This window comes from Pteronotus mesoamericanus, unplaced genomic scaffold, assembly GCF_021234165.1.
Source record: "Pteronotus mesoamericanus isolate MK-2021 breed Mesoamerican mustached bat unplaced genomic scaffold, CSHL_Meso_final contig_42, whole genome shotgun sequence".
Taxonomy (NCBI): domain Eukaryota; kingdom Metazoa; phylum Chordata; class Mammalia; order Chiroptera; family Mormoopidae; genus Pteronotus; species Pteronotus mesoamericanus.
In genome coordinates, this window is record NW_026555157.1 from 12275942 (window position 1) to 12289975 (window position 14034).

The 14034-nt window shown below is 42.0% G+C and overlaps 1 protein-coding gene across 2 annotated transcripts in view; it reads right to left on the minus strand.

The window, feature by feature from the left end:
- The window catches only part of NXPE3 (neurexophilin and PC-esterase domain family member 3), a 38040-nt gene that overhangs the window by 17213 nt on the left and 6793 nt on the right, over positions 1-14034 (minus strand). For both annotated transcript variants that reach the window (XM_054577340.1, XM_054577339.1), the window contains 2 exons: positions 12529-12819; positions 201-955 (listed from right to left, as the gene is read on the minus strand). In XM_054577340.1, the coding sequence (XP_054433315.1) occupies positions 201-955; positions 12529-12621 (848 nt within the window). In that variant the 5' untranslated portion in view covers positions 12622-12819. The remainder of the gene's footprint in view (positions 1-200; positions 956-12528; positions 12820-14034) is intronic.

Consider the following 14034-nt stretch of genomic DNA (forward strand, 5'->3'; position numbering starts at 1 on the left):
GCTTCACTTTTAAAAAACTAATCACAAAACATAAATCTGTATTTTCTTACCACCTCTCCTCAACTGGGTCAAGTTCAGAGAGATATAAGTAGCACATAATCAAAACAAGAAAGTCTCCTAAACATAAAAATGTCTCCTAAATAGGACAAAAACATTGAAAAGGAACGCTTGAATTACCCCCCAAAACAGGGAGCACATACCTCTGGAAGAAAGCAGCCTCTGCAGTAGTTAGGAGGCCCTTCAGGTATCCACCTTTGAAATGGTTAATTCTGCTGCTGCAAGGGAGCTTCTTTGGTTTGAAGCAGAACCAGGGTTCTCCAGTATAGAGATCTGTAAAGTTACAGAGGGGAAGACTCCTAGGAAGACACAAGTTGCACTCAGTAGTTTCAGAAATTCTTCCTGAACGAAAGAGACTCTTGAAATAGACCCTGTCTGGTTTTTCTTCCTGTAAGTGATGAAGAACTCTGATCCCTTCACTGGGGTGGACCAGAGATATGGACACTTTAACTTTGCCTGGCCATAGCAAAGTGAAAAAGACCTTGTAAAACCCATTCCGGTAGTCTACCACTCTGCCCACAGCCCCTGCCTGCAGCTCAGGGGAGTGAATTCTGGCCTGCAGGTAGTCTCCACCATACTTCTTGGGCTTTCTTTGAAAATCCTGTATGTGAACCAGCACTTCTAGCTGGCTTCCCACCTTGAAGAAGGCTGCAGAGTTCAAGATGACAAAGTAGCTGGAAGACGGGTCACTGCTCTTCAAAAAGGGAACAGGGCCCACATCAGGCACTTGCCACTGTAAGGCAGCCAGCAAGGAGTCCTCCTCCATGCGCTCCTGGCTGGACAGAGTCTGGTGCTCATAGCCACAGTAGGGATTCCGGCCAGTACCTATTACCTGGGATGAAACAAACTGTCCGCTACTGTCGATAAATGTGGCCGAGACAGTCTCATGGTCCAAGTACTAAAAAGAAAAACAGAAAAACAGAAACCACGGCTACAATCAATCTCCTTATATTCAACCAAATAAATCCCTGCTTCAGTTTAAATTTTAATGTAACTACTTGGGGCAACACTTTCAAAAACCAAATCTCACTAGTTTTACAAGGCTATATATGTAAAACAATAGTCATAGAGGGATCCCCACACTTTTATGAAATTTACTTCCAGGAGCTCAGTCAGGTTCCCATAGTAAATCTTGGAGGAAAATCACTTTGTGCTTCCTGTGGAAGTGAAAAGGTATCATTCTGAAATGTACCAGAGCATTCTGTTCTTCTTAACAAGGCCTGACCTCAAGAGAAAGTATTCCAACAGAGGCTAACTCATTGAGGTTTTATCAGAGCCTAAACAAACTGAGATAAGGGATATACCCAACTTCAGCCTATCCTAACCATTCCGTCTAACTTCAGGGGTGGGGGAGGCCTAAGAAGCACTTTTGAAGGTCACAGCCCAGGAACACATGCTCACTGAGGGACTGGGGCTTAATCACAGGACTATAAAGTGCTTCACCTCCCCTACACCTTACCACCACACCACAGGAAGGCTATTTATGGGAGTTCCTTTTACCGAGCACATCATGTGCAGCTTTCAACAAAAAATTACAAAACATACTAAAAGGCAAAAACACAGTATGAAAACAAAACAAGTATCAGAATAGACTGAGTTACAGAAATGATGTTGGAATAATCAGATCAGGAATTTAAAACAACTGTGATTAATATGCTAAGGGCTTTAAAGGAAAAATCAGACAGTGTGCAAAAACAGATGGGCAACAGAAAGAGAGAGGGAAATTCCAAGAAAGGATCAAAAAGAAATGCTAGACAGAGCAGAGAAAATTTTTAGGGCATGGAAAATACTCTGTATGACATTATAATCATGGACAGATGTCATTATCATTTGTCCAAACCCACAGAATATACAACCAAGCGTGGACTCTAAGGTAAACAATAGACTCTGGATGATTATAATGCATCAATGCATTTCATCCTTGGGAAAAAAAAATGATGATAATAATACTGGGAGAGGCTATGCATTTACTGTGGCAGGGAGCATATGGAAAATATCTGTAATCTTTCTGTAGTAGAAACCCTGCCAATTGCTTTTTCTTTTTTATAATGCAAGTGCCTGACTTCGACTGCCCAAGCATCCATTTCAAAGAGGCACCTACTTCAAAGATGGCTATTTAAAAAAAAGAACAGACACACACGTATTGCCAAGCCATACCACTAGATAAAGAGCCAAGCAGGTCTGTTCCTTCTTTGTTTTATGGACCTTTGATTTAGAGAACTATTTGGGCCACTCCTTTTTCTCTCCCCATGTTTTAAATTCTCACTCATGTCCTAACTTCACCAATAAAAGTGAACCCATGAAATCCCTGGCCCCCACCCTGAACTCCAATAAAAATAGAACCCCACATCCATAGTCCTTCACTCTATCCACAACCTCTGCAGTGTACCCTCTGGGACCTATGAGCGACAAACCTTGTTCTCTTTTTCAGAGTTCCCAGATGATTATTGTTGAGTGTGTCCTGTGATCATAATAAGAACTACAATGACCAGTCCAGACAGGACTGTGGTTATCAAAGACTGAGACTAGCAGAGAACACTTCTCTCAATTTTGTTGTAAACATAAAACTTCTCTAATAATAAAGTCTTTAAAATAAAAATTAAAAAACTAAGAGAAATGTCAAAAATTGAAAAGACTGTAAAAGAAATGAAGAATTCAGCTGAAGAAAGAATCTCTGAGCTTGAGGCTATGTCCACAGAAACCTCCAAAACTAAAAAGCAAAGAGTAAAAAGGGGAACCCAATATGCAAGAGCTGTAGGAGCAAATCACACACACATACACACATTACACTGGAAATTGTTACATAAGCTTTCTCGTGCCTAACCCAGGAAGCTGCAACATACATAATGCAATGAGTTAAACTGTACGGGGGCAAAAGACAAATAAACAGTAATAACAAAGCAAAATCAAAAATTACTCTCTTCAATAGCTAATATTGCCTGTTACAAACCACTTAAATAAGACTCAGGCTCCCCATCTATGCCAAACCACTTCAAAATACTATACAAGATAAAACTAATCGTCTACAAGGTAAAAATACCCTCAAAATACAAGATTTTTAAAATGATCTTCTTAGAACCTATATTGTTTTTTCATTTTCTTCCACAAAACTTTTACTTATGAAATTTGAAGTATAATAATAACTGAGTATAATTTTTAATACAGATCTAATAACGAGAAGAATGGGGAGAATACATTAATGTTTCCTATCTATTGCAAATGTTCATCTTTATGAACTATTTTTACCTCTTGAGCTATACCAAAACAGGTGATAGGCCAGATTTTACACTTACATGCAGATATCTTCAACTGAAAGAATCTCATTATTTCATGCAAATTGGAATGAAAAAAAAAAAGCTGGAGTAGTAATACTTATATCAGACAAAACAGACTTTAACAACGAAGGCTATAATAGACAAAAGAAATTTCATAATGATAAAGAAATCGATCCAACAAGAAGATATAACCCTTGTAAACATTTATGTACCCAAAATAAAAGCACCTAAATATATAAAGCAAATCATGACGGACAGTAATACAATTATAGCAGGGTACTTTAATACTCCATTGTTATCAATGGGTAGATCTTCCAGACAGAAAATAAACATGAAAACAGTGCTCTTAAATTACACATTAGATCAGGTGGATTTAATTGAGATTTTTAGAGCATTTCACCTCAAAGCAACAGAATATACACTCCTTTCAAGTGCACATGGAATATTTTCCAGGATAGACCACATGTTAGGCCACAAAACAAGTCTCAATATATCTTAGAAGACTGAAATCATATCAAGCATTTTCTCTGACCATAATAGTATAAAACTAGAAATAATCACAAGAAAACTGAAAAACACAAACACATGAAAGCTAAATAACATGTTACTAAACAATGAATGGGTTAACAATGAGATTAAAAAAAAATCAAAAGGTATCAAGAGACAAATGAAAATGAGAACATGAAACCCAAAATATGTAAGACACAGCTAAAGCAGTCCTAAGAAAAAAAATTCATAGCAATACAAGCCTACTTCAAGAAACATGAAAAACTTCAAATAATCTACATTTACACCTAAAGAAACTAGAAAAAAGAACAACAAACTAAGCCCAAAGTGAGCAGAAGGAAGGATATAATAAAGATAAGAGCTGAAGCAAACAAAATAGTCTTAAAAAAGAAAAATACAAGAGATTAATGAAACCATGAGCTGGTCAAACCGATTGAAGATCTTGGGAATCTCACATGCGGCTTGCTTTCTGAGTTAGAAGTTTCAGTAACTCTGAAGGCATGGGCTGGGCATTCTGGCACAAACAGCAAAAGGAGCAAATGGCCCTTGGCTTTTGGTGCCAACTATAGCAAGGGGCAGAGATCAGATACAGTTCCATAAAACAGTCAGTTACAGTACAAATATCCATTCAAATCAAGGGTGGATAGAAAGGTTATTTATAAGACCCACTTCAGCTGTTGCCCAAACCTCAGCATGCAGAAATGGCATGCATATTTACAACAGCACAGTGTTCTCTCCACAAGTCCCAAGGACTATGAGTTACACGTCATTCTAGGGCCAATACATTCTAGTGGCCAGTAACAAGGCCACTACAGCTCCTACTGCACAGCGCACCCCCCCACAAAAAAAAAGAGATGCCCTCACCAATGAAAGGAGATCTAACCCCATCCTCCAAAAAGCATGGTATTTTTCTTTATTATATTTTACTGATTATGCTATTACAGTTGTCCCAATTTTCCCCCTTTCCCCGCCTCCACCCAGCACCACCCACTCCCTCAGTCAACGCCCACACCATTGGTCATGCTCATGAGTCATGCATGTAAGTTCTTTGGCTACTCCAATTCCTGTACTGTACTTTACATATCCATGGCTATTGGGTATCTCCCTATTTGTACTTCTTAATCCCCTTACCTCTTTACCCATTCCCCCACATACCCCTCCCATCTGGCAACCATCAAAACACTCTCCATATCCATGATTCTTCTGTCTCTGTTCTTCTTGTTTCCTTAGTTTTTTGGTTTTTGTTGTTTTGTTTTTTTTTAAATTCAATTGTTGAGCCCTGACTGGTGTGGCTCAGTGGATTGAGCGCCAGCCTGTGAACCAAAAGCTCGCCAGTTCAATTCCCAGTCAGGGCTCAATTCTAGGTTATGGGCCAAGAGGCAACCCATCAATGTTTCTCTCACACATCAATGTTTCTCTACCTCTTTCTCCCTTCCATTCTCTCTAAAAATAAGTAAGTAAAATCTTTCCAAAAAAGATTCAATTGTTGATAGATACGTATTTATTGCTACTTTATTTTTCATAGTTTTGATCTCCTTCATCTTAAATAAGTCCCTTTAACATTTCATATAATAATGGTTTGGTGATGATGGATTCCTTTAGCTTTGTCTTGTCTGTGGTGCTCTTAATCTGCCCTTTGATTCTAAATGATAACTTTGCTGGGTAGAGTAATCTTGGCTATAGGTCCCTGCTTTTCACAACTTTGAATATTTCTTGCCAGTCTCTTCTAGCCTGCAAAATTTCTTTTTGAGAAATCAGCTGATAGTTTTATGGGAAATCCCTACAGGTAACTAACTTTTTTCTCTTGCTGCTTTTCATATTCTCTCATCTTTAGCCTTTGGCATCTTAATTATGATATGTCTTGGTGTGAGCTTCTGTGTGTCCTCCTTGTCTGGGACTCCCTGTGCTTCCTAAATTTGCATATCTATTTCCTTCACCAAATTAGGGGAATTTTATTTTTTCAAATAGATTTCCAATTTCTTGCTCTCTCTCTTCTCCTTCAGACACCCCTATGATGTGCAAGTTGGTATGTTTGAAGTTGTCCTTATTTATTTTTGGATTCTTCTTCTTGCTATTCTGATTGTTTTTGCTTCCTTATTTTCCAAAGTGCTGATCTGATTCTCAACTTCATCCATTCTACTGTTGATTCCCTGTAAATTGTTCTTTATTTCTATTAATGTATCCTTTCTTTCTGACTGGATCTTTCTTATGCTGTTGAGTCCTTACTAAGTTCCTTGAGCATCCTTATAACCAGTGTCTTGAACTCTGCATCTGATAGATTGCTTATCTCCATTTTGTTTAGTTCTTTTTCTGGAGTTTTGTTCTGTACTTTCATTTGGGCCACATTTCTTTGTCTCCTCATTTTGGCAGCTGCCCTGTGTTTGTTTCTATGTATTAGGTAGAGCTGCTATGACTCCCTGTCTTGGTAGCATCACCTAATATAAGTGTCCTGTAGGGTCCAGTGGCACAGCCTCCCTTATCACACAAGCTGGATACTCAAGGCACACCCTTCGTGTGGGCTGAGTACACCCTCCTCTTGTAGTTGAGCCTTGATTACTGTTGACAGGTCAATGGGAGGGATATACCCAGGCCAGTCAGCCACATGGACTGGCTGTGACCACTTACTACTAACCTCTGCCCTCCATGGAGGATCAGCTGTGCAGGGGCAGGGTGATGGTGCTCTGACGTGGTCTGTAGCTGTCCACTGGATGCTCAGGATCTGGGGTTTCCTGGGTGGTGCAAGCCAAGGTCAGCCCCTACCTGGGGGGATTCTGCCCAGGGCCATCCTGCATGAGCAATAAAGCAGTCTGAGATGGCTGCTCCTTGAGCTCGGCTTGGAGATTCCCAGGGGAAACCAAGCTGTGAATCTAGGCTGGCTGCTCGTAGTGCCAGACCTGGGGACACTTAACAAGTGGTACAGGGGCTGGGGGTTCGCTGAGGCCAGCTGTTGCTAGTTTGAGAGGATTTAGGAAGTTGTGAAGCATGAGCCAAGATCAGGTACTCGCATGGAAAAGCAGCTTGAGTGGGCCTGCAAGTTGGGGAGGTTGGAGTCTCTGGAGATCGCCAGGGTGGGGCACATAGTGTTAGCCAGATGATGCCTAACACTTGTGTCACATATGACACCAGCCTGCTGGCTCTGTTCGGGGAGGGTTCAGAAAAGGGACAATGGCCTTTGTCCACCTTTCTGAGAGAAAGCTGTCCTCTAGCTCTCACCTTAATGGCAGACACTTCAGTTTCTCCCTGTATGCCACTGGTGCTACTGGGTGTACCCCAGTGCTGGAGCTCAGAGGGAGTGAGTGTAAGTCAGTCCATATGTGGGTTCTTCAAGGGAATCTGCTTGGGACCCCAGAAGTTTCTTCCACTTACTCAATCTGCACTGGTTTTTGCAGCTAGAAGTTATGGGGACTTATGTTCATGGCCCTAGAACTTTGGGCAGGGAGCCCTGGTATAGGATTGGGATTCCTCGCTCCCAAGACATTCTTCCTGAATTTTTATCCACCACGTGCGGATGTGGAGCCAGCTCATTCCATGTCTCTGCCCCTCCTACCAGTCTGATGAATGTGGCTTCTTTAATTCCATTGTTGTTGGACTTTCATTCAACTTGATTTCTGATGGTTCTGAGTGATGGTTGTTCTGTATTTTAGTTGTAATTTTGATGTGGGTGTGCGAGCAGCAAGCCGTGCTTACCTGTGCCACCACCCTGACCAGTAGTCCCAGGCATGGTGTTGTAAAAGCACAGCTGCATGCCCTTTTACAATCTCCCACCATGCATGGTTAGGAAAATAAATCTGGCCAATGCCAGCATGGGGTTGTCTCACTACCAACACTTGGGCACTTCTACACGGGACATTCCACTGACCACATCTCTTGGAAAGCTACGTCCTGATGCCTTGATGCCAGAGCTGAAAAGGGGCCAATTTCCACTACTATTCAGAGCCCCTTAAGACATAGAACCAGGGGAGGGGACACCTGAATGGGGGTTGGCTGACAACTTCCCCCAGGTTGGATAAGATACTTCTTGTCAGAGCATGAGAACTGTCTGGCAAGTGAAAGTGGTCCCCATTGATCCTGTTGGAATCTGAGCCTAGACCTTCTGTGTATGACTACAATGGACAAAAGCCAACTATAATTGGCCGCTTAGCATGGTCTTTTGCCACTGTGCTCAAGTTGCAGATAATCCCAGCACCCTCACCGCTCGTGCTACGTGCCTGGTATGCACCGCCTGTCCAGAATCCATGGGCTACATTCATTTTAACCAGAAAGGATGAAACTACTACTATTGTCACAGTTGCAGGGGAGGACCACCCCAACCAAATGCCTGCTATGCTTTTGTCTTATTGCCCTTAATTTGCTCTTCCTGGGAGAATGTCGGGGAGCGCCTTCCTCCCCTGGGCTGCCACTTAAGTGGAAATGCACAACCGATCTGGTGGCTGAGCCTGTAGACTGCTGCCCATAACGAGCAGAGATGAAACACCTTGGGCAGTGCTCCCCCTTCCACGTCTCGGGGAACATGGATGGGACAGGCAACCTGTGCGAACCTGGGAAGTCTGACTCCCAGGACTAGGGCTAAATGGTCCCTCCTTCCATTCTGAACTTATTACAGTCTAGTTAGACATCACACCAGCTCTTTCCTGGTCCTCACTGGTTATCACATTTGGGGTGGCTTAGGATGGGTATGTGCTGAACATTAAGGACCAAGTCATGCACAATGTGCTCACAACACACTCCTTCCTTCCTACCCTGCTCCTCCCTTCCTTTCCCGCTCTCACTCTTGTTCCTTGGGTGGCCCCGCCAACTAGTCCAGACCTCTGATTGACCCATGCGGCCCAATCCAAGGATCTCCAGACACTTGGTGCTAAGCCACCTGAATTTTATTCACAAATGAAAAGGAATTTAAAAAGATCGATTTGCTTAATTTTCCTAAATGACAACTCATTCCCAGACCAGTGATAAGGGCAACTTCGGGGCCTGTCCTTTAGATTCAGAGCCAAGAGGAAACACCAGTGGTCATTCCTGGAGCCACTGTCAGCTGCGGACTGGAGGTGGCCTGTCCCCCACCTGCTTCACGTCCTGGCCTACTCAGAAACAGCACTGCTGTCTGCTGACCTGTCAGCTCAGGGGTGGTTCTGGCTGATCAAGGGACAACCCCAAGTGACTGATTCAGGAATAGGCATGTGACCCAATCTGGGACTATGAAGAGGCTGCTCAAAGTTTCTCAGGGAAGCACGCAGCCAAATCCACATACACCAGTGCTCTCTCTGCAAATGAAAAGATAAAAGTAATCTCTTGAGGAGGGTTTTGAGGAAATTGTCTTTTAAGCTGGAGATGTACAAGGAAGCAACCACCTCTGGTTACAGGAGCATCCTACAATCCAAACACAAATGAGATAAAAGCCACAGATAAAAGCTAACACATAAAGGAGGGTGCAGTTGAGAGACTTTTGGAGAAACAGAGCCTAACTATGCCTACCTCCTGACTTATATTCTAAATGAGTAATATTTCTCAATATTACACTGGTACTGATTCTATAATCAGAAAAATATATATCCTTAAAATATCAATGAGTAAGGAAAAAAACAAATAAATACGGGCCATGCTAAAGGAGAGATTCCTAAAATACTAGATAACAATTTTTCCTCCAACCTTTTGCTGGGTATTTCTACATACGCCTCCTTATCATATTATGTGATGTTTTTAATTAAAATTGAGTTTGTCAGATCCACAAACAACAGGTGCTGGCGAGGCTGTGGAGAAAAGGGAACTCTAGTCCACTGTTGGTGGGAATGCAGACTGGTGCAGCCACTATGGAAAGCAGTGTGGAATTTCCTCAGAAAGCTGAAAATGGAACTGCCTTTTGATCCAGCGATTCCCCTGCTGGGACTATACCCTGAGAACACCAAAACGCCAATACAAAAGAACCTATGCACCCCAATGTTCATAACAGCACAATTTACAATAGCCAAGTCTTGGAAGCAACCTAAATGCCCATCAGTAGATGATTGGATCAAAAAATTATGGTACATATACACAATGGAATACTACGCAGCAGAAAGAAAAAAGAAGTACTAAACTTTGCGACAGCATGGATGGAACTGGAGAGCATCATGCTAAGCGAAATAAGCCAGGGGGCGAAAGACAAATACCATACGATCTCACCTATAAGCGGAACCTAACCAACAATGCAAAGAAGCAAGGAAAATATGACCAGCAACACTGAAAGGAAAAGAAATCAACAGAGACAAGAGGGAAGAGGGGGGCAGGGAAAGGGAAGGGAAGGGGAAAGTCAAGGAACATATAGCAAGGACTCATGGACAAAACCAAAGGGGAAGAGCTGAGGGAGGGAAGGTGGGAGGGGGCAAGGGAAAGAGGTGGGGGGAAGGCAGAGACAAATGTATTTAAAAAGTAAATAAATTAATTTAAAAAAAATAAAATAAAATAAATAAAAAATAAAATTGAGTTTGTGCTCTTTAGAAAATGCTCAGATACTTCAATCACAAGAAGAGTATAATCAGATCAAAAATACAGAATGGAAAGGGGATTAATGGAGGGGAGGCTGCCAAGTTTCAGAGCCCTTCCTACTCCCCTCCGCCAAGTTTTCTTTTTTTAATCAATTATTATCACTGTAATAAACATTTTAAAAGCCAGGACAACATTCTCACCCTGGACAAGATGACCTCTTAGACAAGGGAAAATGTTTTTACCACACTCCACTCAAAAAGCGACTTTTTATTTTTGGTATCAGAATTGTCATAATCATTTATTTACAGCCATCCCTCCTTCTCCCTTACTGTTCACTTTCTGTTTGTGCAAACAATTGAGCTGATGATGTTGGTTGACATGCAGCCCAAAAGTTTCCAAGAGCTAATGTAGGACTGTTAGGGGAATTTGATAACATTTCTTCCTCACTCTAACATTAATGATGTGGGACTCTGGCCTACCCTCTGAAGTCTTTCTTTCACCCTCTTCCTACCTCTTCACCTATCCTAGACTTACACAACTATCTTGTTTCTCTACTCTTACACCCAGGCTGCTCAATGTGGTAAAAGAAAAATACACATTCACACAACCAATGAAAGCTGAGTGTCACATATTCTTACGGTCTTGAAATTTATGGTCCCTCTGTCATTTTGGAGAATTAGCTCCATTTCCCAACCTCATTCTTTCAAGTCCCTGTACACAAACCTCCTGGGCTCCACCATCCCTCCAGCTTCCACTTCCTGTACAGGCAAGAACTCCCTCAATGTCATATGTCCAGCAACACGTGTATCCACATTGCCAACGATTATAATACCTTTCCTTGTTAGGTCAGAAAAGGATGACTCCTCCCACATAATAAAGAGTTAAACAATAACAACAACACTCACAATGCCCATATCCCTCATCCTACATAAAGCTTTATGACCCATTTTTGCCCTAGATCCCATCCTCTCCTCCTTCCCTTCATCCCATTAATCCTTCTCTCGAAGTTCTCTGTTATCTCCTTCCCCTCAAAATCAAGTCCCCAGACTTCCACTTCCTGACAAGATAAAGAAACAATGAGATTTACCTCTCCACCTGAAACAACTTTTTAAAAAAAGAATCAAAATATATATAAAACAATGGTTTTTCAAACACTGGACATCAGACAAAAGAAAATGATGCCTGAAAGACTGGAAACAAAAGCTGTGGAAACAATAAACTGTAACTTCCCTTTGCTTATAGCCTCGAAAGCATTTCCAAGCTGCAGTGTAGGGAGGGGAACCCAGGTGGAGCCTGGTGAACCACTTCAGCTGAGGTGATGGAGTTGAGAGTCTTAGAAGACCAAGGCGATGAGAATCCACAGGACAGAGTAACAGGAGGAAAGAGTTGCAGGGAGAGAGAACGCAGGAGATCTCCAGAGGGTCCTACTCCAGTAGTCAGCAGCACACTTAAGAGCATGTGTGTGTATGCAACCACTAGAAGCTGGGGAAAGAACCACCTAAAAGCCTGAAAGAGAACAGTAACCTGAGCTCCCACAGGGCTAGGATGTTTGGGGGATGCAAATGTATAGTCCATAGCAAACCCCAATAAACAAAGAAATACCATAATTAGGTTGGACCTGTAACCTGAGAATTCCCACAAGCCAACAAAATTAAGAGGACAGCACCATTTTACATAAAAACCACTCCATAAATTTTGGTGCTAGTTCACACGGGGGCTGGCAGGTGCGGGGGGAGGGGAATACTAAGTACCTTCTTAGTGCCAGGCACCACTGAGGATCCAGTAAGACATGATCCCTGCCCTTAAGTGCCATACAGTAGCCTTCAAAATAGACTCATCATCAACTCCCTCGCTGAAATACCTCTTTGGCTTTTTGCCAGGAGTCAGCTAAAAAGTTCCCTTCTTGAAAAGGCTTTCCTTTATCACCCTAAAGCTATTCTCAAGTAGTAGCCCACTTCTTTATATTTTTCACAATCTCTAATTATCCCCCATGCACATTTAGAATATAAGCTCCACAGATGAAGAAATCTTGTCTGTTGTCTTCACCACTGTACCCTTGATGACTAGCACAGTTTATAACCATTGTAGGCATTCAATTGCTTACTGAATTAATGTAAACAAGAACTGTGACCAGGATAAGCTTCCTAATGATCAACATTTCCCAAGTAGTTAGCCTCCAAACCCCACAGTTTGGTTCCCTTTGTTACGAAAGAGTATTCTGATTACTCACCTCTACCTGAGTAACGTTGATGACCAGCACCACCACCATCACCATTGCAAGCAGACAGCACAAAGGCCGTAGTTTTAAGAAACTGATCCCCATTATCTGGCTGTGTCTTGATCATCCATGGCTGACACCACGCTACCTTCACTCCTCAAAACTCCATGTCTTTGTTTTCCTGAGCTGCAGGTGAGCTTTCAGTTTAATTTGCTTTCTTCCCCTGTTAGCATCTTGAAGAGTTCTTTGTATAGAGGAGAAGCTGGGATTGATTTAAGAAGCACATTTTTCTTCAATGGACTCCTGCAAAAAGGGGAAGCCAAAAAACACATCAGCAACTGTAACAGCCTGGGATGGGGTAAGAGGAAAAATACCACATTTCCTCTTTTTTAACTTGAAAGGCCCAAAGTCATACTGAGAAAGCAAAGAGCCAGAGCAGAGTAACATCCAGTCTATATCCAGACAATTTACGGAAACCCAACCCCGGGCTTCTGTATAAATACGATTATATTGATCCTACTACATATTTAGGTTTAAGAAAGCAAAAAATAATGTCTTTAAATTCTCAGGAACTGCAAAGTTAAAGTAACTTAAATGTCTACAGAAGTCTAATAAAATCACTTCAATTTCGTTATAGTTCAAGTTATATAACACTATTGGAGTGATTTTATTTAAAAAGCATTAAGAGGAAACATTGTGCTCTTATGAGGAGTTCTGACATACTCTGGAAAACAAAGAGTGCTGTCCCCCTGCATGGCAGAAAACAGGAAACACCCTTTGGGTCTCCAGCCCCACCAATACATACATATGTGGTCCCAATACTCCCTCAGCCAAGCAACAAGGCACAGGAGGAAAAGACAAGGCCCTGAAGATGAAGGAGATGAAAGCTAGGCTTAAGGAGTGAGTTAACAGGACACCCAAATCCTTCATCGCATCTGCTGGAGGCAGAGGACTTCGGAGTCTGCTGCTCCTGTTCTCCCATGTAATGAATTCAAAATGCTCTCTCCAGGTGCTATTTTGATATAGGTAAGCAGAGAAAGTGCTTGTATTTTGTTCCCAGTGAGGCTTTCCATGGCGGACACAGTGGACAGGTAAAGGTGAAAAGGGTGGACGGTCATGGTGCAGACCTCGGAATACCTCAGCTGCACCACTTGCTCCCTGCAGCTTGGTGTTGGACTGGTAAGCCCCCTCTTCCCTTGCTCACCTACTCCCCCATCTAACTCATTCCTATACCACAGGACCATGACAACCCTTCCTTATCCCAGCTTTTTGAAGGAGGCAAGGCTAAGCTATTGCAACATACTCTCCATCCTCAAAATTCCCATAGCACTTAAGATATTTACTTCTCAGCTGATCTCTGTATTTGTGTGTATTTCTCGTTTCCCAGCTACATGATACCATTTATGACTATATTAAAAAAAGAAACAGAAACCATATATCATTAAAAAAACTTAATGCTGATAATGTACCATACTTTTTGACTGTCTCACAGTACTTAGCTATATGATATCAGTTGAT